This window comes from Miniopterus natalensis, chromosome 1 (genome assembly GCF_054644295.1).
Source record: "Miniopterus natalensis isolate mMinNat1 chromosome 1, mMinNat1.hap1, whole genome shotgun sequence".
In the NCBI taxonomy this organism is placed as follows: domain Eukaryota; kingdom Metazoa; phylum Chordata; class Mammalia; order Chiroptera; family Miniopteridae; genus Miniopterus; species Miniopterus natalensis.
In genome coordinates this window covers 56689369-56710491 of record NC_142081.1, presented here as the reverse complement: position 1 = coordinate 56710491, position 21123 = coordinate 56689369, and the positions used below count along the sequence as shown (strand labels likewise).

The following is a 21123-nucleotide window of genomic DNA, read 5'->3' as shown; positions in this document are numbered from 1 at the left end:
CCTCTGGGGGATCCTAAAGGTGTCCAGGACTTGTTCCTCTCCTGATGACTAGATTGGTCTGTCCTGAAACTAGCTCACCATTGATGCGAGTTTTTCTGCTTTGTCTCTTAATCCTGCTTGACTCAGCCCAAGTTCCCAGAAGCCAAAAGTGTACTGTGGTTTTTAAATCCAGAGGTGAAATGGGATGAAGCAATGAATCAGCCATATGAGTAACTTGAAAACAGGCTCTGTAACATGCTGAGTGTCACATAAACATGCTGAGGACAGACAAGCTCCCAGAGCCCAAAGGCCTTTGCTTCCAAGCAGCCTTCCTCATAAATAGCTCTAGAGCTTTCCAGGCCCAGGCCTTGGCATTCACTTCCTACTAGCTCTCAGCAACACTTTTTCATGGTCCCCTGAAAACTCTCCACTGTAAAATTAGGCCACAAACACAGCCTTTTGAGTTGGTCAATCCCTTTCCGCATGGCTCTCAGGAAAGGATTTTGCCCGTCAGAGCAGACATTAGGATAGTAGAGGCAGGTGACAGCTGAGGTGGACATGCACAAACTTATTTTCTTCACTAAGCATCTGTTAACATATTCACTACCTGGTCTGAACTCTGCAATCTTACGATACTTGTTATGTACTTGTATATATCCTAGGGAGGTCCTTAATTCCCTCCCCCCATATTCCAGGAGTCTACTAAGATTGGGATTATTCCTGAGAAAGTCTGAGACTACTGAAAGTCACTAGCACATGTCATTCTGGAGCTCAAAATACCGTACACCTACCGGATCCAACTTCTTCCTCATCAGCACTTCGAAGTAATGTTTTTTATGCAGCAATTCAAATATGTATGTCATCTCATTGTACCTCCCAATGCCAGTGAGAAGACGCACCTGAAAAGGGAGAAGGCAGCTTCCATCAGCATCACCTAAGAGTCCTCTGAGCCAGACCACTGTCCTTATCCAGGTTGCTTGCAGATGCCAAGCTCCAGGGGTAGAAGGGCAAACGGCCAGGCTGCCTTGCTTAGCTCCCTCTCCCATGTACCCAACCAAGGGCCACTTCTGGGGGATTCAGAAACGCTATTCATTGGGACATCACTTGCTGTTCCCTCCTCTGTTGTCTCTAAAAGTGACTATCAAGTGCTGAAGTGCCACCCTCCTGGGTGGACATTCTTCCCCTTCTTACCACTCCTTACTGCAGTGCCCAATGGCTTGTTCAGCCAATTGGGTCAATTTCAAGCCTGGAGTATTTGGTGAGGTACAGGAGGCTTGAGTTGTCAGCTCATTTCAATGCAGAGATAAGAGGTGGTTTGAACCTTGTTTGGGGGGAAAATACAGCTGTCTTCGCCTTCTGGGAAAGCAAACTGCCCTGGTAAAGGGGATGGCAGCCCTGGAGCGTTGTAGGGATCCTCTCGATTTCTCCTTTGGAGCAATCTAATTCTGACAACTCATAACCTGGAGCCTATCAGCTCTCTCAAAGGTTTCCTTAGGATGGAAGGTGGGGATGAGGGGCTTACTTACCACAAGCCCATACTCCTCGTTGGGGGCCAAGTGGTTGTCTGTGAGCAGCCGAGCAGCCTGCAGAACTCGAATGATGCCCTCCATGTGGCACGTCAGCGTGAAGCAGTGGTGGGCCAGAATCAGCAGCTCTGTGGCTGGTTAGGTGAGACACTGGTCAGATAGGGCTGTGAACTCTGGTCACCCACTGTCTACAGATGGGAGAAGGCTCTCTCACCAGTCCTCTGAAATCCCTGACCTCACCAGCTCCAGCTCTGGGATAGCCCCCTGACGATGTCTAAATTCTTCTCTCAGTGATACCACAATCTCTCCTCAAAGACAGTCATGTAGTGATTGCATAGTGACCTTTTGAGCCTCCACATGAAAACAAGGAATCCTTGACTTCTAATGATGGAGAGCCTCTCTGGAGACAAACTGACGGAGTACACACCAGCATGAACCCGAAGGGCAGTCTCTGTAATTGTCACGTGATGGTCTGCATTTTTTTAAAATTTGATTTTTAGAAAGCGGGAAGGGAGGGGAGACGAGAGGGGAGGGGGAAGAGGAGGGGAGAGGGGAGGGGAGGAGGGGGGAGGAGGGGAGGGAAGGAGGGGGGAGGAGGGGAGGGAAGGAGGGGGGAGGAGGGGAGGGAAGGAGGGGGGAGGAGGGGAGGGGAGGGAAGGAGGGGGGAGGAGGGGAGGGGAGGGAAGGAGGGGGAGGAGGGGAGGGGAGGGAAGGAGGGGGGAGGAGGGGAAGGAGGGGGGAGGAGGGGAGGGGAGGGAAGGAGGGGGGAGGAGGGGAGGGGAGAGGAGGAGGGGGGAGGAGGGGAGGGGAGAGGAGGAGGGGGGAGGAGGGGAGGGGAGGGAAGGAGGGGGGAGGAGGGGAGGGAAGGAGGGGGGAGGAGGGGAGGGGGAGAGGGGAGGGGGAGAGGGGAGGGAAGGAGGGGGGAGGAGGGGAGGGGGAGAGGGGAGGGAGAGAGGGGGGAGGGAAGGAGGGGGGAGGGAAGGAGGGGGGAGGGAAGGGGGGAGGGAAGGAGGGGGGAGGGAAGGAGGGGAGGGGGAGAGGGGAGGGGGAGAGGGGAGGGAGAGAGGGGAGGGAAGGAGGGGAGGGAAGGAGGGGAGGGAAGGAGGGGAGGGGGAGAGGGGAGGGAAGGAGGGGAGGGGGAGAGGGGAGGGAAGGAGGGGAGGGGGAGAGGGGAGGGAAGGAGGGGAGGGGGAGAGGGGAGGGAAGGAGGGGAGGGGGAGAGGGGAGGGAAGGAGGGGAGGGGGGGAGAGAGAGAGAGGAAGAGAAAGATAGATAGATATTGGTTGTCTCCCACATGCACGCCAACCAAGGGTTGAAGCTGCAACCTGGGTATGTGTCCTGACTGGGAATCAAACCTGCCACCTTTGGTGTACAGGATGATACTTCAACCACCTGAGCCACACTGGCCAGGGCAATGTTCTGTACTTCTCATGGCTTTCTGGATTAATGAAAGATTTGACTACATACAAATTTAAAACTATTACACACGATCACTGTAAATGAATTAAAAGGAAACTAGGAAAAATGTTTGCAATGTTGTAGAGAGAGGGTTCCCAGCCTTAATACATGCTGTGCCTTCTGGGCCTTGATACCTACAGAGCCCTCCCCAAACCTACTGAATACTGAGCAACCTTGATTTCTAATCCTTCAGGCCTTGGTTTGAACATTTCCTCTGAAAACCTTTTTTTCCCCCCTTTATCTTTAAAAATTGTTTTTAAAATTAAAATTATCTTTATTGATTTCAGAAAGAGGAAGGGAGAGGGAAAGAGAAACATCAATGATGAGAGAGTCATTGATCGGCTGCCTCCTGCACACTCCCCACTGGGGATAAAGCCCGCAACCTGGGCAGTGCCCTGACCGGGAATCAAATCACAATTGCCTGGATCACAGGTTGATGCTCAACCACTGAGCCATGCCGTCCGGGCCCAAAAACTTTTCTTGACCCCATCAGTCTGGCTGTTACTGTATCACACCCCTCTCCTGGGACCCAGGGACTTACTGCTTTACTGTGTACCACATCCCTGGCTTTTAGAGTACCTGGCACACAGTTGGTTCAAATACTGTTGAACTAGACTGAGAAGAAATACAGAAAGCTATTTTTAAAAGAAAACTGTTCAACTTAAAATTTTCCACTTATTTGTCCACTAAACATCATTAAAATGACTTTTTTGGGTCTATCAAATTTACAAAGTGGAATGGGTCCCAGGAAATGCTACCCTCCCAGTCTGCTTAAGTGGGAATAAGTGAACTTTTTATTCTGAAGTAAAAGTTGGGTCTCCATATGCTTTAAAAATGGGCATACTCTTTTTGGGTTTTTTTGTTTGAATTTTTTTTTTTTTAATATCTTTATTGATTTCAGAGAGAGGAAAGGAGAGGGAGAGAGAGAGAGAGAAACATCAATGATGAGAGAACCACTGATTGAGCCCACAACCCGGGCATGTGCCCTGACTGGGAATCGAACCCTGATCGCCTGGATCCCAGGTCAATGCTCAACCGCTGAGCCACACCCGGCTGGGCCTCTTTTTGTTTTTAAAATTTATTTATTTTTATTTAATTTTTTATTCCTCACCTGAGGATATTTCTTCCATTGCTTTTCAGAGAGAGTGGAAGGGGAAGAGAGAGAGGGACAGACAGACAGACATCGATGTGAGAGATACATCAATTGGTTGCCTCCTGCACATGCTCCGAACAGGGCTGGGGATCGAGCCTGCAATCGATGTATGTGTCCTTGACTGGAATCAAACCTGGGACCCTTCCATCTGCAGGCTGACGTGCTAGCCACTGAGCCAAACTGAGCATTCCTGAGCAAAATAGGAATACTCTTGAATCAGGAGTTTATCTGAGGGAAATAATCATGGATGTACACATAGATTTGCCTATAAGGATGTTTGTCAGTGTATTAAAACAGCAGAAAATTGGAAACAATGTAAAAGTCCCACAATAGAGTATACAATAGAGTATATGTATTTTTAATTACATATAAGAGAAATACTGTGTAAGCATTAAAAATGATATAGGAGCCCTAGCCATTTGGCTCAGTGGTTAGAGCATTGGCCCGTGGACTGAAGGGTCCTGGGTTCAATTCCGGCCAAGGGCACGTACCTTGGTTGCAGGCTCGATCCCTGGCCCTGGTCAGGGCCTATGCAGGAGGCAACCAATCGACATGTCTCTCTTACATTGATGCCCACTCCCCCCTGAAAAGCAATGGAAAAAATATCCTCAGGTGAAGATAAAAAAACAAAATGATATAGGAGAATGTTCAATGTCATGGAAAGATGTTAATGACAGCATATTCATAAATTAATTATAAGCAATATGCACAATATAATGACATTTAAAAAAAATAAAAACCTATTGATTTGCATAGAAAAAGATCAGAGGGAACCAGACATTGTGGAAAGTGAGCGGGCTTTTAAATCACACAGACTGGGCTCAAATACCAGTTCTGCCATTTAATAAATTAATCAACTTCTCTAAGCTTCAGTTTTCTTCTAAAATGGGGACAATAATATCCACTTTGTAAGGTAATTTAAGAGTAAAATAAGATAAATGTGCCAAATGTTAAAAGGTTACCTTTTGTATGATTTTAAATTTGGGGCTGCTTTTCCATACACATTTTCTAAACTTTCTTCAATGAACTTATTATGGCTTTCTACCAAGAACTTATAAACTATGCTGGAGAAGTAGGGATCCAGAACAAGAAGGATCCAAATTGAGTTTTGGAAAGACTAACTCTGGAACACTTCTTGAAGAACTGGTTGGGCCCAAAACATTTAAGAAAATGGCCAAGAACTTACTGCAAGACAATTCCCCATGGGGAACGGAGGAAATCTTTTCCAATAACTTCATGCCTACCAAGGTGCGGTCTTGACACAAAGTGGTCAACTGAAGAAATGTCTGGCTTTCCTCTGCTGGGGTGACCATCTGCGTAGGCCCTGAACAGAAAGATGTGGAGAAAGGCACTGCTTTTACCTTGAGAGTTGAGAGAAAGATAAGAGCCCCATGCTGCCCAGGACTGGGCACCAGGAAATAATGCTGAAGGAGCTCCCAGTACAGCTCTCCTCTTGGCCTAGTGGTCATCTGACAGAACAGCAGGAGTTCATTAGCTCAGAGAAAGGCAGGGCTAAGCATAATCGTAAAGCAACGAACAGAAAGCAACAACAAAATAAATGCAATGTGGCCTGGCAACTTGAGAGGGCAGTATGCAGGACGCAGAGCGTAAGATCCAAATCCTTAACACCAGGTACTTGTGAAAGTTGTCTGAAAGGCTGAGGAGGCCTGGAGGGCAAGGTACCTGCTCCCTCTGATGGGGACAGCAGCTCCCGGGTCACCTCTTCAGCCACAAGGTCTGCCACCCTGTCTGGCTCAAGGCCCTGGGTGCTGATGAAGGCTTGGGCTCGCCTGCATCGGTCGGGTTGCTGAGAGGCCAAGATTGCTCGAAGTATGGCCTCACCATCCTGGACGGCAACATCTGTGTAGGAACAGCCCAACTCCTGAGAGGAAGACAAAGTCAGTCAAAGCTGTTGTTAGGAGCCAGGAACAAGCTAGCCCTTTCTGAATTCCGACGTGGACAAACTAAGTCACTCACCCTGAGTGTTTAAAAGAAGAAAGCACTGTATTCTAGCCCTTTCAAGAGCTGAACCAAGGAAGAGAAAGGCTTGTCTTCAGAAAGTATCGGGTGACTTATTTCGTGAAATGTTATAAAATGTGAGAAAGTTGGATAAAAGGCAAGAGTCCCTTCTGTGTTGTTCCCACAGTGGCAGCAAAACCCTCAATTTCCAAAGAAGTCTCTGAACTTTATCCAAAGCAAATGGCATTAGTGCTCCGCTTTATTTCCCTCGTGCTCTTCCACTTCACTTACAGTCCACTGTGTTTCTCCTTCGGTGAGCACAAAGCCACAAACAGTTCCTGGCTGCTGTGGCTCCTAACTTTAGTGTCATCATAATCCATTTTATTTTATTCTAAAACTTATTTTGGGCTCTCCTCCACATGGAAAGCTCCAAACAATCCTCAGGAAGAACCTAAGATATTAGGGTTAGAAGGGACCCTTGTGGTCAAGTCACTTATAGATGAAGAACTAGGGGCCTAGGGAAGTGAAATGTCTGGTCCTAACTTCTGGTTGGCTAAGCTGCGTGGCATTGGCCTGGCATCCTCCCCATCATTCCCAAGAGATGGATTTACAGGGGCCAATATCCTGACAAGAGCTCTATTCCCAGGTCATGGTTATCATCTAATGGGCAGACTTGGCAATGTCCAAAATCTACCTCCACTTTCCCACTTCCCTCCCTCCAAGAGGGAGCTTCCTATGAAGGCCCCACCTACCTTGGAAAGTTCATACAGACACAGGACCCGCCGGCAGTAGTTCTTCCCATGGAGGCATTTGCTTGTCAGAGTTTCCAGATTAGTCACCACTTCATCATTGGAGGGCAGCATCACAAATGACTGACTATCCAAACTTGAAGCTGGAAGCAAATACACGTTGAAGGGGGGGGGGGGGGCAGGAGGGAGTGTTAAGCTGGAAAGATAAAGCCTCTCCCCAGTCCTCTATGAGTCTGCCTCTCTGCCCATAGCTTCCTGCACTATACCCCCACGAGTCCCCCCTGGGTCTGGGACCACTTAAACTTCTTTCATTGCTTTCTTCCAGGAAATCTCAGGCTGAAATACTTCAGAGGCCTCATAGGCTACAAAAGACTCAAAGCCACATTATGAGCATCACTGACTGCTAGACTCTCCTCCAGACCCTCTCCTCCAGTTTCCCCTCATGTCAAATGAGTCACCAGGTCTAGCTGACTGTATCTGCAAAACACCTCTCCATCACCACCTTAGTTCTAGCCTTCATCACCCTGCATCTAAGAGGCTGCTACTATTTCCTGCTGCCAGCCGCCCCTCACCCCAGGTAAATCTTCCACATACTCATCAGGATCTTTCTAAAATTCAATGACAAAAAACAAGGATCAGCTGAATAGATGCTTCAAGGGAATAGTAAAATTAAAATCCACTCCTGGTTTAAAAAAAAAAAAAAGAAGAAAAAAAAAAGAATGAGGTCAATTTATGTGTACTGACAGAAAAAAATGTTAAACAACATCATTTCATTTTTGTAAAAAATAAATTCTGGAATCTGACAAACTAAATAGATCCAGAGACACTGAAGCATGCAACAGATGGTCGTATTTCAGAGGGAAGAGGGAAGGGGGGTGGAGGGTCGGAAGAAATTAACCAAAGAAGTTATATGCATATATGCATAACCCATGGACACAAAGAGTAATTGGGTGAAGGCCTGGGGAGGGGGTGGGAGCGAGGTGGAGGGAGTCAATGGGGGGAAAAAATGGGACGCCTGTAATACTTTTAACAATAAAGATAAATTAATAAATAAATAAACTGTGTGTGTGTGTGTGTGTGTGTGCGCGCATGTGCACGCAAATGAGCCCACATGTAGAAAACAATGCATGTGAAGCAAGTAAAAAATGTTATTTTAGGGAATTTGGTGGGGGTGGTAAATGGGTAAATGGCTTCATTTTTTACTTTATGCATTTCTGTACTGTGTTATTTGTTACACTAAGCGTGTAATACTTTAGCATTTAAGATATTATCCATTAAAAAATACACTTTAGCCTGGCCAAGTGTGGCTCAGCCGTTGAGCGTCGACCTAGGATCCAGGCGATCGGGGTTCGATTCCTGGTCAGGGCGCATGCCCGGGTTGTGGGCTCGATCAGTGACTCTCTCATCATTGATGTTTCTCTCTCTCTCTCTCCCTCTCCTTTCCTTTCTCTGAAATCAATAAAGATATATTTAAAAAAAAACAAAACACTTTAAAGACAGAAGTAAAAAGCAATTCAGACCATGTTATTCCTCTGCTTAAAATCCTTCATCAGGGGTCCCAGTTCTAGGTAAGGTAGAGTGAGATCACTCCACCCTGTCTCTCCCACTGAACTCAACATAAAACTTGGACACTGCATGCAGCACTAAATGAGGACTCTGAAATGGAAACAGTAGCAGGTGGATTGAAGATACCCATAATTACCATTTTCTTCCCCTCTAGTAACCTCCAGCCTGAATGTAGTGCCACCTAAAACCCAGAACCCAGCACTAAGGCTCACAGAGAAAGTGTGCTCCCCAGGAAAAGCCCTCTAGTATGGGCTCAAGCAGCGGGAACAAGAACTCCTAATGCTCATCCTCCCTCATCTCAGCTCCTAAGCAACCCCTTGGGCTTGGTGGCAGAGGCTAAAGTAGCAGCTGGCAAGAGCCAAAACTCAGAGGAATTTTGTGTGTGTGTGTATGGATCAGAGGAGTTCTGGTCCCAAGAGGGGTGGAGTGAGCCCCTATTCCTTTTCGCATTAGCCTCCTGTAAGATGGCCCTGGATGCAGGCAGTCAGGGACGAACATAACAGAAGAGGGTACCAACCCTCCAGCTTTCGGTCAGAGGACTGAAAAGGGAAGCCTCAGGAAACCAGAAAGAACTTGGGAAAGAGATTCAGGAAAGCAACACAAAGGTGTTTATAAACACTAGGGCCCATTCTTGGGCTTTGCATGTATAGATCTGACCCTAATCAGCATATCAAAGAGTCTGAGAACCGAATTAACAGAAAAAACACTACCCAGGTCATAAATGACCTGAGGATAGTACCACGAAGAATTTGAAAACTGAACTGATTTAATCCCCAGAAAGTGGGTCAGAACCTGTAGTCTAAACCTAACCAGGTCAACTGCTGCTAAAAAAACATCAAAATGCTGTACAGGATTTAAATAAGACTCAGAGTCTCATAACATACTATTCAAAATATCTAGATGCAACACAAAATTACTCAACATACAAAAATACAGGAAAATTTCAACTCGTGAGAAAAGACAATCAACAGAAGACAGTACTAAAATGACACAAGTGTTGAAATTGTATGATAAAGACTTTAAAGCAGCTATGATACAAATATTCCAACAACCAATTATGACTGCTCTTGAGACAAACAGAAAAACAGGAAGTCTTGGCAAAGAAATAGAAGGTGTAAAGAATAAAATGGAAATTTTAGAACTGAACAATAACTGAAATTTAAAAATCAAAAAGTGAAACAAAAACTCAATAGCAGAATGAAAATGCCAGAGAAAAGAGTTAGTGAAATTAAAGATGGATGAATAGAAATTATCTAATCTGAAAAACAGAGAGAGAAAAAAAGATCGGAAAAAAATTGAACAAAGCCACAGGGACCTGTAAGACACTAACAAAAGTTCTAAGATTTGGAGGGGGGAAGATGGTGGCACTGTGAGAAGCTGAGCACCCTTGCTCCCAGCCACGGACTCGCTTTACCACTAAAATACTGCATAACCAGCTTGGAAAAACCCGAGAAATATACCTGAGTATACATATTTTGAGTAGGGAGCACTGAAGAAACATCAGAGTCTGGTAAGGGGGGGCATAGAAAGGGAGAGTCCCCCTTGAAGCCTGTGCTGGGCTCTGACGCCCTAGGGCTAGAGGCTGCAAAGCTCCCTCCCCTTGGGAGTGTGGATGGCACCCAAAACCTGGGATCTCAATCCCTGAGCAGAGGAGAACGGAAGCAGAGCCCTGCAGGGAGGGCAGAGGGACCCAGGGGAATAGTGTGCCTGAGAGGAGGGGCAGCGCCTTCCTAGTGAAACAAAGCTTCTAATAGCGGCCGTGACAGGTGTCTTTCACACAGGGTGCAGATCATACAAAAGGCAGTCCCACAGTGTGTGGCTCCCGAATAGAAAGGGTCCAGAGGGCTGCACTAAGCAGCCACATACAGGGACCCTCTGCCTTCCTGTAAAGCATTGTGTAGAACCCCAGAAAGCATTTGATCTGTGTGGCACGGGGAAGGGGACGAGAGCCCTCCTGCAGCCAGAGACAGACTGGAGCTGCCTGTGGGACGGGTTGGTTCTCCAGCCACCTGAGCTCCCAGAGGGGCAAACTGGGATTTTTGACCCACCCTGAGGGGTGCCTGGATAGCAGGCAAGGAGCTGCCCCAGCTTTACTGATATCAGCTGTGCAGGGGAACTGCATGGGACTAACTTTATGACTCCTCCTGCTTGGTGTCTAGGTGTGGGGGCAATGGGACCTTGCAGGGCGGATTCTCTGCTTGTGTGTTGCTTTGTGCGTTTTTGAGTTTTTGATCACTAAATGGGTGTCCAACTTTCTGACTAGCATTGTACCAGCGAAAGCTGGGATTTATGGCTGCATTGTGGAGAGTTTGAAATTAGCACGCCCGGTGCAATAAGCCAACCAGATCTGGGAAAGGAGGTTTGGAGCACGCCTACCTCTCCTGCAAACTAGGAGCAGCACCCCCAACAAGAAAGGGGCTGGTTCAGCACACTATAGGACCATATATCCCCCACAGGGCACAGGCCTGATGGGGAAGGGAGAACAGCTCACAGGAGGACATTATAAGAGTAAGACTCTCAGGGACTATTGTTTGGGAACTGGAGGAAAAGCTTAAAACCCCTGCTGGGGGTTTGGGCAGGCAAAGTGCTCACCGGAATGTTTTTTAATCTAACCCACTGAGCCCAGGCTGCTGAAACTGCCCATAAGAAAAGGCAACAGACTGAAGTCAATCTGAAACTGCAGCAGGCCATTTTATGGGGAACTAGAATTGGACGGTGGGGTAGAGACCGAGGCTTTGAAGCAGAGACTAACTTCTCTACAGTGAGTGCGTGACAGTGAAACCTCAAAGTAAAGGGAATGATATTCCGAGCTCCACTAACCAGTCTAAAGACTCTTCAGAAGGCTCTGGAGTAAGACTCGGCCACCACAATGGGGAGGCAAAATAGCTGACAAGCAGAAGTGGTCCACAGAAAGCCTTAAATCAGTCAACTACCTAAAGAGACCAGAGCCAAACCTAGACAGTTCCTGACACTGGCTGATACACAAGTACCTCCTAGGAGAATTGAAATCAGCATACAAAACAGTGAGCCGCAGACAACATAAACTGCCCAGATGAAACTCAGCTTTTTTTTTTCCTTAAGAAAAAGAAAAAAATTAAAAAAATTTTTTTTAATTTTTAAAATTTTTAATTACTTTTTAAAATTTTGTTTTGCTTTGCTTGTTATTTTATTTTTCTTTGTTTTGTCTTTTGTTCTATTATCAATATTTTTTTGATATTCTCTGCTTAACTGCTGAGACATTATCATTATAACCAGTAAGTTTACTGCTTTTCTCTATAGTTTCCCCCATATCTCTTATTGGACTCCCTCTCTGCCCTTGCTTTATTTCTCTCTCTCCTCTCGTTCCATTGGCATAACTTTTATTTTTCTTTATTTTTCTCCCTTCTGTCTTCCTGTCTTTTTGTTTGATTGTTAGTTTCTGTTTGTCTCTTTATTGTATTTTTATTTTTTCATTTTCAACTATTTTCCTATTCCTATGCTCCACCCTTAATTTTTTGCTCGCCCTTCTTTCAGAATCTTTTCTCTGCCCCTTTTATCTCCCAGTAGCGTCTCTATTTTTTACTTTTTACTCTAGTCTATTTTTTTAATTACTATTAGCAACAATATCCTTTTTTCTCTATTTTTCCCCCTCTCTTTTCCTTTTTGGTTTTTTTTTTTTTGCTTTAGCATTTGTGTCCTCACTTCACTCTCCCAATTCTATTTTCACTTGGGATGTTTTCAGTGTGATTGTCAAGATATTTTGTAAGATACTGCTTGTTTCCTGGCAGCTGGGTTGTGTATTGTCTTGCCTTTCCAGCACCTGTTCAACAGCTCACAAGACGTGGTTGGGCCTAAGACACACAGTTAGCCAACCTGAGAGGAGAGTCCTCCCAAGAACGGGTCAACAACAATTTAGACCCAATCACAACAGGAGAGCCCAAAGAACCCATAAAAGGGACACCCACAAAAGGGATACACTTAGAGCAAATAGCTCAGAAATATAAGGAAAATACACCTCTGGGCTCCACTGGACATACACTACAAAATCCTACCCTACAAGACTGATATCTTATAGATACACACACTCGAGCCACCAAAATGGGGAGACAAACAACCCCCAAACTAAAGAAAAGGAAAAATCGCCAGAAAAAGACCTTAATGAGATGGAGTTAAGCAAGTTATCAGAAATAGAGTTCAAAGTAATGGTTATAAAGATGCTCAAGGAAACTGAGAACAAGACACTTAATGGATAGGTCAAGGAACTTAGTGAAAACATGAAAAAAGAGATAAATATAAAAAATAAGAATCAGGCAGAAATGAAGAATACTATATCTGATATAAAGAATACACTGGAAGGAATTAAAAGCAGGCTCAGTGAAGCAGAGGACAGAATAGTGACTTGGAAGATAAGGTAGAAAAAAACACTGAATCATAGCAGCAAAAGGAAAAAACACTTAAAAAGCATGAGGCCCGTCTAAAGGGACTTTGTGACAGCATGAAGCGAAACAACATTTGCATCATAGGGGTACCAGAGGGGGAGGAAAGACAGCAAGGGACAGAGAACTTGGTGGAGGAAATAATGACAGAAAACTCTATGCTGGCGAGGGAGAAAGCCACACAAGTTCAGGAAGCACAGAAGGTTCCAAGCAAGAGGGACCCAAAGAGACCCATTCCAAGACACATCATAATTAAAATGGCAGATGTTAAGGACAAAGAGAGAATATTAAGGGCTGCAAGAGACAGACAAATGACCTACAAGGGAACCCCCATAAGGCTGACAGAAGATTTCTCAATAGAAACTCTTCAGGCCAGAAGGGAGTGGCATGAAGTTCTCAAAGTAATGAAAAGCAAGAACATACAACCAGGACTGCTTTATCCAGCAAGGCTATCATTTAAAATTGAAGGTGAAATAAAGAGCTTCCCGGACAAAAGAAGGCTAATGGAGTTCAGTACCACCAAACCAGCATTGCAAGAAATGCTAAAAGGACTGCTTTAAGAAAAAGAAAAAATATTGAAAGGTACATCAGCAAAAAGGGGGAAAATGGCATTAAATAAGTATATATCAATAGTAACCTTCAATATAAATGGAATAAATGCTCCAATCAAAAGACAAAGGGTAGCTGAATGGATAAGAAAACAGGACCCAAATATATGCCGTCTACAGGAGACCCAACTGAGAGCAAAAGATTCACAAAGGCTAAAAGTGAAGGGTTAGAAAAAAATATTCCATGCAAATGGAAACAAAAAAAGAGCTGGAGTAGCAATACTTATTTCTGACAAAATAAATTTCAAAATAAAGACCATAACAAGAGACAAAGATGGTCACTACATAATACTAAAGGGATTAATCCAAAAGGAGGAAATAATCCTTATAAATATTTATGTACCCAATATAGGAGCACCTAAACATATAAAAAATTTCTTGCCCGGCCAGGCGTGGCTAAGTGGTTGAGCATCAACCTAGGATCCAGGCGATCAGGGTTCGATTCCCAGTAAGGGCATATGCCGGGGTTGCAGGCTAGGCAGCCGATCAATGACTCTCTCATCATTGATGATTCTATCTCTCTCTCTCCTTCTCCTTTCCTCTCGCTAAAATCAATAAAGATATATTAAAAAAAAAAATTTCTTGGGGGACTTTAAGGGGGAGATCGACAGCAACACAATCATAGTGGGAGACTTTAACACCCCACTGTCAACATTGGACAGATCATCAAGACAAAAAATCAACAGGGAAACACAGACCTTAAATGACACACTAGATCTAATGGATTTAATTGACAGTTACAGAACATTTCATCCCAAAGCAGCAGAATATACATTCTTCTCAAGTGCACATGGAACATTCTCAAAGAGAGACCACATGTTAGGGCACAAGGCAAGTCTCTACAAATTCAAAAAGACTGAAATCATATCAAGCATCTTATTAGATCACAATGCTATGAAACTAGAAATCAAACACTATAAAAAACCCAAAAATATTCAAAACACATGGAGGCTAAATAGCATGTTATTAAACAATGAATGGGTTACCAATGAGATCAAGGAAGAAATCAAACACTTCCTGGAAAAAAACAAAAATGAACAGACAACAACCCAAAATCTATGGGACACAGTGAAAGCAAAGCTGAGAGGAAAGTTCATATCAGTACAGGCCTACCTCAAGAAACAAGAAAAAGCTCTAATGAACCATCTAACACAACAACTAAAAGAACTAGACCAAGAACAGCAAGAAAAGCCCTGAGGAAGTAGAAGGAAGGAAATAATAAAGATCAGAGCAGAAATTAATGACAGAGACACTAAAAAAACAAAAAAACAAAAAATCAATGAAACCAAGAGCTGGTTCTTTGAAAAGATAAATAAGATTGATGCGCCTTTAGCCAGACTTACCAAGAAACAAAGAGAGAGGACTCAAATAAATAAAATCAAAAATGAAAGAGGCAATATAACAACCAACCCAACAGAAATACAAAGGATCATAAGAAAATACTATGAGCAACTATATGCCGACAACATGGGTGAAATGGACAAATTCCTAGAAGCATAAAATCATCCAAAGCTGAATCAGGAAGAGGTAGAAAATCTGAATAGGCTGATAACAACTAATGAAATTGAAGCAGTAATCAAAAAACTCCCAGCAAACAAAAGTCCTGGACCAGATGGATTTACAGGTGAGTTTTACCAAACAGTCAAAGAAGAATTAACACCTATTCTCCTTAAATTATTCCAGAAAATTCAAGAGGAGGGAAACTCCCACAATCTTTTTATGAGGCCAGCATCATTCTAAACCCAAAACCAGATAAAGACACTACAAAGAAAGAAAATTACAGGCCGATATCCCTGATGAATATAGATGCTAAAATCCTCAACAAAATACTAGCAAACCAGGTCCAGCAATACATTAAACAGATCATACACCACAACCAAGTTGGATTTAGTCCAGGGATGCAAGGCTGGTATAACACCCGCAAATCAATATATGTGATACATCACATAAACAAAATAAAGGACAAAAATCATATGATCATATCAACAGATGCAGAAAAAGCATTAGACAAAATCCAGCACCCATTTCTGATAAAAACTGTCAGCAAAGTGGGAATAGAGGGATCATACCTCAACAAAATAAAGGCCATATACGACACACCTACAGCCAACATCATACTCAGTGGGCAAAAACTAAACCATTTCCCTTAAAAACAGGAACAAGACAGGGATGTCCCCTTTCACCACTCTTATTCAATACAGAACTGGAAGTCCTTGCCACAGCCATCAGACATGAAAAAAACGTAAAAGGTATCCAAATTGGAAAGGAGGAAGTAAAACTGTCATTATTTGCAGATGACATGATACTGTACATAGAAAACCCAAAAGACTCCATCATTAGATTTGATAAACAAATTTGGCAAGGTAGCTGGATACAAAATTAACATCTGGAAATAGATGGCATTTTATACAACAACAAAGGACTCTCAGAAAGAGAAACTAAAAAAGCAATACCATTTACCACTGCAACTAAAAAAATAAGATACCTAGGAATAAACTTAACCAAGGATGTAAAAGACCTGTACTCAGAAAAGTATGGGACACTGAAAAAAGAAACAGAGGAAGATATAAACAAGTGGAAGAATATACCATGCTCATGGGTTGGAAGAATTAATATCATTAAAATGTCCATACTACCCAAAGCAATTTATAGATTCAATGCAATTCCTATTAAAATACCAACAGCATATTTCACAGATCTAGAACAAATATTCTAAAAATTTATATGGAACCAAAAAAGACCCTGAATAGCTGTAGTCATCTTGAGAAAGAAGAACAGAGTGGGAGGGATCACTTTACCAGATATCAAACTGTACTACAAAGCCACTGTAATCAAAACAGACTGGTATTGGTACAACAACAGATATATAGATCAATGGAACAGAACGGAGACCCACGCCATTATGGTCAGTTAATACTTGACAAAGGAGGCAAGAGTATCCAATGGAATAAAGACAGTCTCTTCATAAATAGTACTGGGAAAATTGGACAGATACATGCAAAAAAATGAAACTAGACCACCAACTTTCACCATACACAAAAATAAACTCAAAATGGATAAAAGACTTAAATGTAAGTCGCAAAACCATAAAAATCCTGGAAGAAAACATAGGCAGTAAAGTCACAGACATCTCATGTAGTGGAATGTTCACTGATACATCTCCTAGGGCAATAGAAACAAAAGAAAAAATAAACATATGGGCCTACATCAAACTAAAAAGCTTCTGCACAGCAAAAGAAAGCAGCCTCAAAATACAAAGGAACCCCACGGTCTGGGAAAACATATTTGCCAAGGATGTATCTGATAAGGGGCTAATTTCCAAAGTGTACAAAGAACTCATACTACTCAGCAAGAGGAAGACAAACAATCCAATTAAAAAATGGGCAAAGGACCTGAAGAGACACTTCTCCAAGGAGGACACACAGATGGCCAAGAGACATATGAGAAAATGCTCAGTGTTGCTAATCATCAGAGAGATGCAAATTTAATCCACAATGAGGTATCACTTCACACCTGTAAGAATGGTTACCATCAACAAATCAACAAATGACATGTGCTGGCAAAGATGTGGAGAAAGGGGAACACTGGTGCACTGCTGGTGGGAATGTAGACTGGTGCAGCCACTATGGAAAACTGGAGTTTCCTCAAAAAATTAAATATGGAACTGCCATTTGACCCAGTGATCCCACTTCTAGGAATATATCCTAAGAATCCTGAAACACCGATCAGAAAAAATATATGCACCCCTATGTTCATAGCAGCACAATTTACAATAGTTAAGATCTGGAAGCAGCCCAAGTGCCCATCAGTAGATGTGCAGATAAAAAAAACTGTGGGACATTTATACCATGGAATATTATGCAGCTATAAAGAAGAAGGATCTCGTATCCTTTGAGACAGGATAGATGGACCTGGGGGATATCATGCTAAGTGAAATAAGCCAGGCAGAGAAAGACAAACATCACATGATCTCACTTATATGTGGAATCTAAAGAACTTAATGAACTGATGAACAGAATAGATTTAATCACATGGAAGCTTGGATCAGACTGACGAATCTCTGAGGGAAGGGGAGGAGATTAACCAAAGAATTTATGTGCTTATATGCATAACCCAAGGACACAAACAATGGTGTGGTGAGGGACTGGGGAGGAGGGTGAGAGGTGGTAGAAGGGGTCACTGGGGAGAAAAAGGGACACTTGTAATATTTTGATCAATTAAAAAAAAAAGTTCTAAGATTCATATCCCAAAAGTATAGGAATAAGAGTATGGTGCTGAAAAAAATATTTAGGTTGAATATTCAAGAAGCTCAGCGAACCCTGAATGGTATAAACACTAAGAAATATATGCCCAGTCACATTATAATCTAACTGCTGAAGACTAAAGACAGAAAAACATCTTGAAAGCAATCAGAGAAAAATGCATTATCTATATGGGAAAAAATAATCCAAATTGCTGAAAATTATTCATCAGATACTATGGAGGTCAAAAGGAAGTGGTACAACATTTGTAAGTGCTGAAAAAAAATAATGATTTTTTTTTATCCAGCAAAAACCATCCATCAGAAATGAAGGTGAAACAGCCTGGCTGGTGTTGCTCAGTGGTTGCACGTTGACCCATGAACCAGGAAGTCATGGTTCAATTCCTGGTCAGGGCACATACCCAGGTTGTGCACTCGATCCCCAGTAGGGGGCATGCAGGAGGTAGCTGATTGATGATTCTCTCTCATCACTGATGTTTCTCTCCCTCCCTCTTCCTTCCTCTCTCTGAAATCAATAAAAACATTTTTCTAAAAAAAAGGTGAGACCAGCCAGGCATGGCTCAGCGGTTGAGCATTGACCCTAGGATCCAGGCGATCGGAGTTTGATTCCCAGTCAGGGCACAGGCCCGGGTTGCGGGCTCGATCCCCAGTTGGGGGCGTGCAGAAGGCAGCCGATCAGTGACTCTCTCATCATTGATGTTTCTATCTCTCTCTCTTCCCCTCTCCTTTCCTCTTTCTGAAATCAATAAAGATATATTTAAAAATAAATAAATAAAATAAAAATAATTTTAAAAAGGTGAGAGACATTCTTAAAGAAAAAAAAATGAGAAAAAAATTTGAGAATCTGTTGCTAACAGACTACTCTAAAAGAATTACTAAGAGAAGTCCTTCAGATAGAAGAACAAAGAAACCTGAAGGAAACTTGATACATCAGGAATGAGGGAAGAGCAACAAAAGTAGTAAAGAGCTTAGTAAATATAATAAATTATTTTCCCCTTAAGTTTTTAAAATATACTTTTGGTTGAAAGCAAAATTTGTAGCATTGTTTGATGAGGTTTCCTAATATATGTAGATATAATCAGACAACTAGGATATAAAGGGAGAGAAGTGATCTACATGTGGTAAAGTTTCTGCACTCCAGTTGAACTGGTAAAATACTGACTTTAGCCAAACATATGGTGACAGAACATGTTGTGACTTTGAATGGTGGGTACACAATGCAATACACAGATGATGTATCATAGAAATGTACACTTGAAACCTAAATGATCTTATTAACCAATGTTGCCCCAATAAATTTAATTAAAAAAATACTGACTTTAAGTAGACTGAAACATTAATAGGGTATAATGTAATCCCTAAAGCAAACAATTTAAAAAATTATGCAAAGATATATAGTCAAAATCACTAAACTAAAATGGAAGATTTAAAATTTTCAAATAATCTAAAAGGCAAGAAAAAAGATTTCTTCAAAAACCACAAATCACCAAAATTCACCCAAGATGAAAAAGATAATCTGATCAGTCATATAAAAATTAAAAGATTTTCATGGCTGGGGCTGGGTGGAGGTGGGCAAAAGGGGGAGAAATAGGGGACATCTGTAATAGTTTCAACAATAAAAAATTAATTAATTAAAATTTCTTTTTTAAAGATTTTCATAATTAAAAATCTTCCAAAACAGGAATTTTCAGGTTCAGATTGTTTTACTGGTAAATTCTATTGAACATTTAAAGAAGAAATAACACCAATTCCACACAATGTTTTCCAAAAAATAGAAGAGGAGAGAGAACTTTCGAACTCATGAAATCAGCATTACCCTGATACGAAAATGAGACCCAGTACAAAAAAAAGATACAGGGTAATATTCCTCATGAACATAAATGCAAAAATTCCCAAATAACAAACTGATTCCAATAATATATCAAAAATAATAATGCACCATGACCAAGTAGGGTTTACCCTGGTGATGCAAATCTGGTTCAATATTTAAAAAGCAATTAATGTAATCCACCATATTAATAGTCTAAAGAAGAAATAAACACATGATCACATCAGTGGATGCAGAATAAACACGACAAAATTCAATACTGATTCAACTCTCAGAAAACTAGGAATAGAAGGGAATGTCTTCAACATAACAAAGCACATCTTCAAACACCTACAGCTACTATCAAACTTAATGATGAAAGACTGAATGCTTTTTCCCTAAGATCAGTAACAAGGCAAGGATGTCCACTCTCATACTTCTATTCAACATCATACTGGAAGTTCTAGCCAGTAAAATAAGGCAAGAAAAAGAAACAAAGGCATACAGATTGGAAAGGAAGAAATAAAACTGTCTCTATTCATGACATGACTGTCTGTAGAAAATCCCAAGGAATCCAAGTAAATCCCTAGGATAAGTGAGTTTAGCAAGGTCACAGGATATAAGGTTAACATAAAAGTCAACCATATTTCTATCAATGTACAAATGGAAACATGACTATTTGTATAAAACAAATTTCAGTGAGTTAGTTACAAGTCAGATGGATTCCCTCTAATTTTGATACACGGCTAGTTAAAGACATAGGTGTTTCTATTTCATTGACTAATTACCTAGTTTATGGATTACCTGGAAAAGTGTTGCTCTTAACTTAGTGTAAAAATTATGTAAAAAGCGACCCTTTTCTTCCTGGAAAGAGTGCCAGCACACTGGTTAGGACTCAGGGCAGTTTGATCTCCTTTACTTACTGCTTGGGACTTTCCTTAGAGGAATGCGAGGTTCTTTTCCTTCCTCCAGCAGCTCAGCACTTTGTAGGAGAGCACGGATCTCCGGATGTAGGTCATCCACACTAGCTTCCCCTGAAGCCAGTGCTCTGCAGTGCAGTACCAAGGCAACATCTTGGTTATAGAAATGAAAATATCGGCATACTCTACTTGCCTCATGTACAAAGCCATCATCCAATAGGCGTCCTATCAAAAAGTTTAGTGATTCCTGCTCCTTCCAATCTAGTCTGATCTCACAAGTCTCTCTGGATGGAAGACCATTAAGTTCTAGGTATTTTGATGTGTTCAGAACAGCCAACTTGGAGAATGAAAACTCACTGACTAAGCTATCAAAGGAAAGTTCACCACTAGTTGAGATCTGTTGAGAAAACCTGGGCTCTATTTCCTCCTGGTTTCCTCTGAGGGTGTGCTGGGTGATACGGCAGAGCCAGATCTGCTTCTCCAGCTCCTCCAGCTTCTCCACAGGCACCAGGTCCTCCTGAGCAAGCCAGTGCCCTGCCAGGGTGAGCAGCAGAAGGCGCTCTTCAGTGCTGCTCTGTCCCTCCTCCGTAGGGTGCTCACATGCCACAAGGGCCTGGGCTGAGAAAAATGAAGAAGCTGCTTTGCTTGAAATCGAATTTTTCTTAAAATTCTCATGGCATTTTTTCCAGAAGTCAATTCTTGCTTGTTTCAGGGACCACTGG

At 42.5% G+C, this 21123-nt stretch overlaps 1 protein-coding gene across 1 annotated transcript in view; it reads right to left on the bottom strand.

The window, feature by feature from the left end:
* SPG11 (SPG11 vesicle trafficking associated, spatacsin) overlaps nucleotides 1–21123 on the bottom strand; it is an 82534-nt gene that overhangs the window by 3681 nt on the left and 57730 nt on the right. Inside the window, exons 30-35 of the mRNA XM_016211390.2 lie at nucleotides 20405–21123; nucleotides 6828–6967; nucleotides 5800–5998; nucleotides 5303–5440; nucleotides 1506–1639; nucleotides 771–878 (exon numbers count right to left, since the gene is read on the bottom strand). The exon at nucleotides 20405–21123 is cut by the window's right edge and continues 35 nt beyond it. Of these exons, the coding sequence (XP_016066876.2) occupies nucleotides 771–878; nucleotides 1506–1639; nucleotides 5303–5440; nucleotides 5800–5998; nucleotides 6828–6967; nucleotides 20405–21123 (1438 nt within the window). The remainder of the gene's footprint in view (nucleotides 1–770; nucleotides 879–1505; nucleotides 1640–5302; nucleotides 5441–5799; nucleotides 5999–6827; nucleotides 6968–20404) is intronic.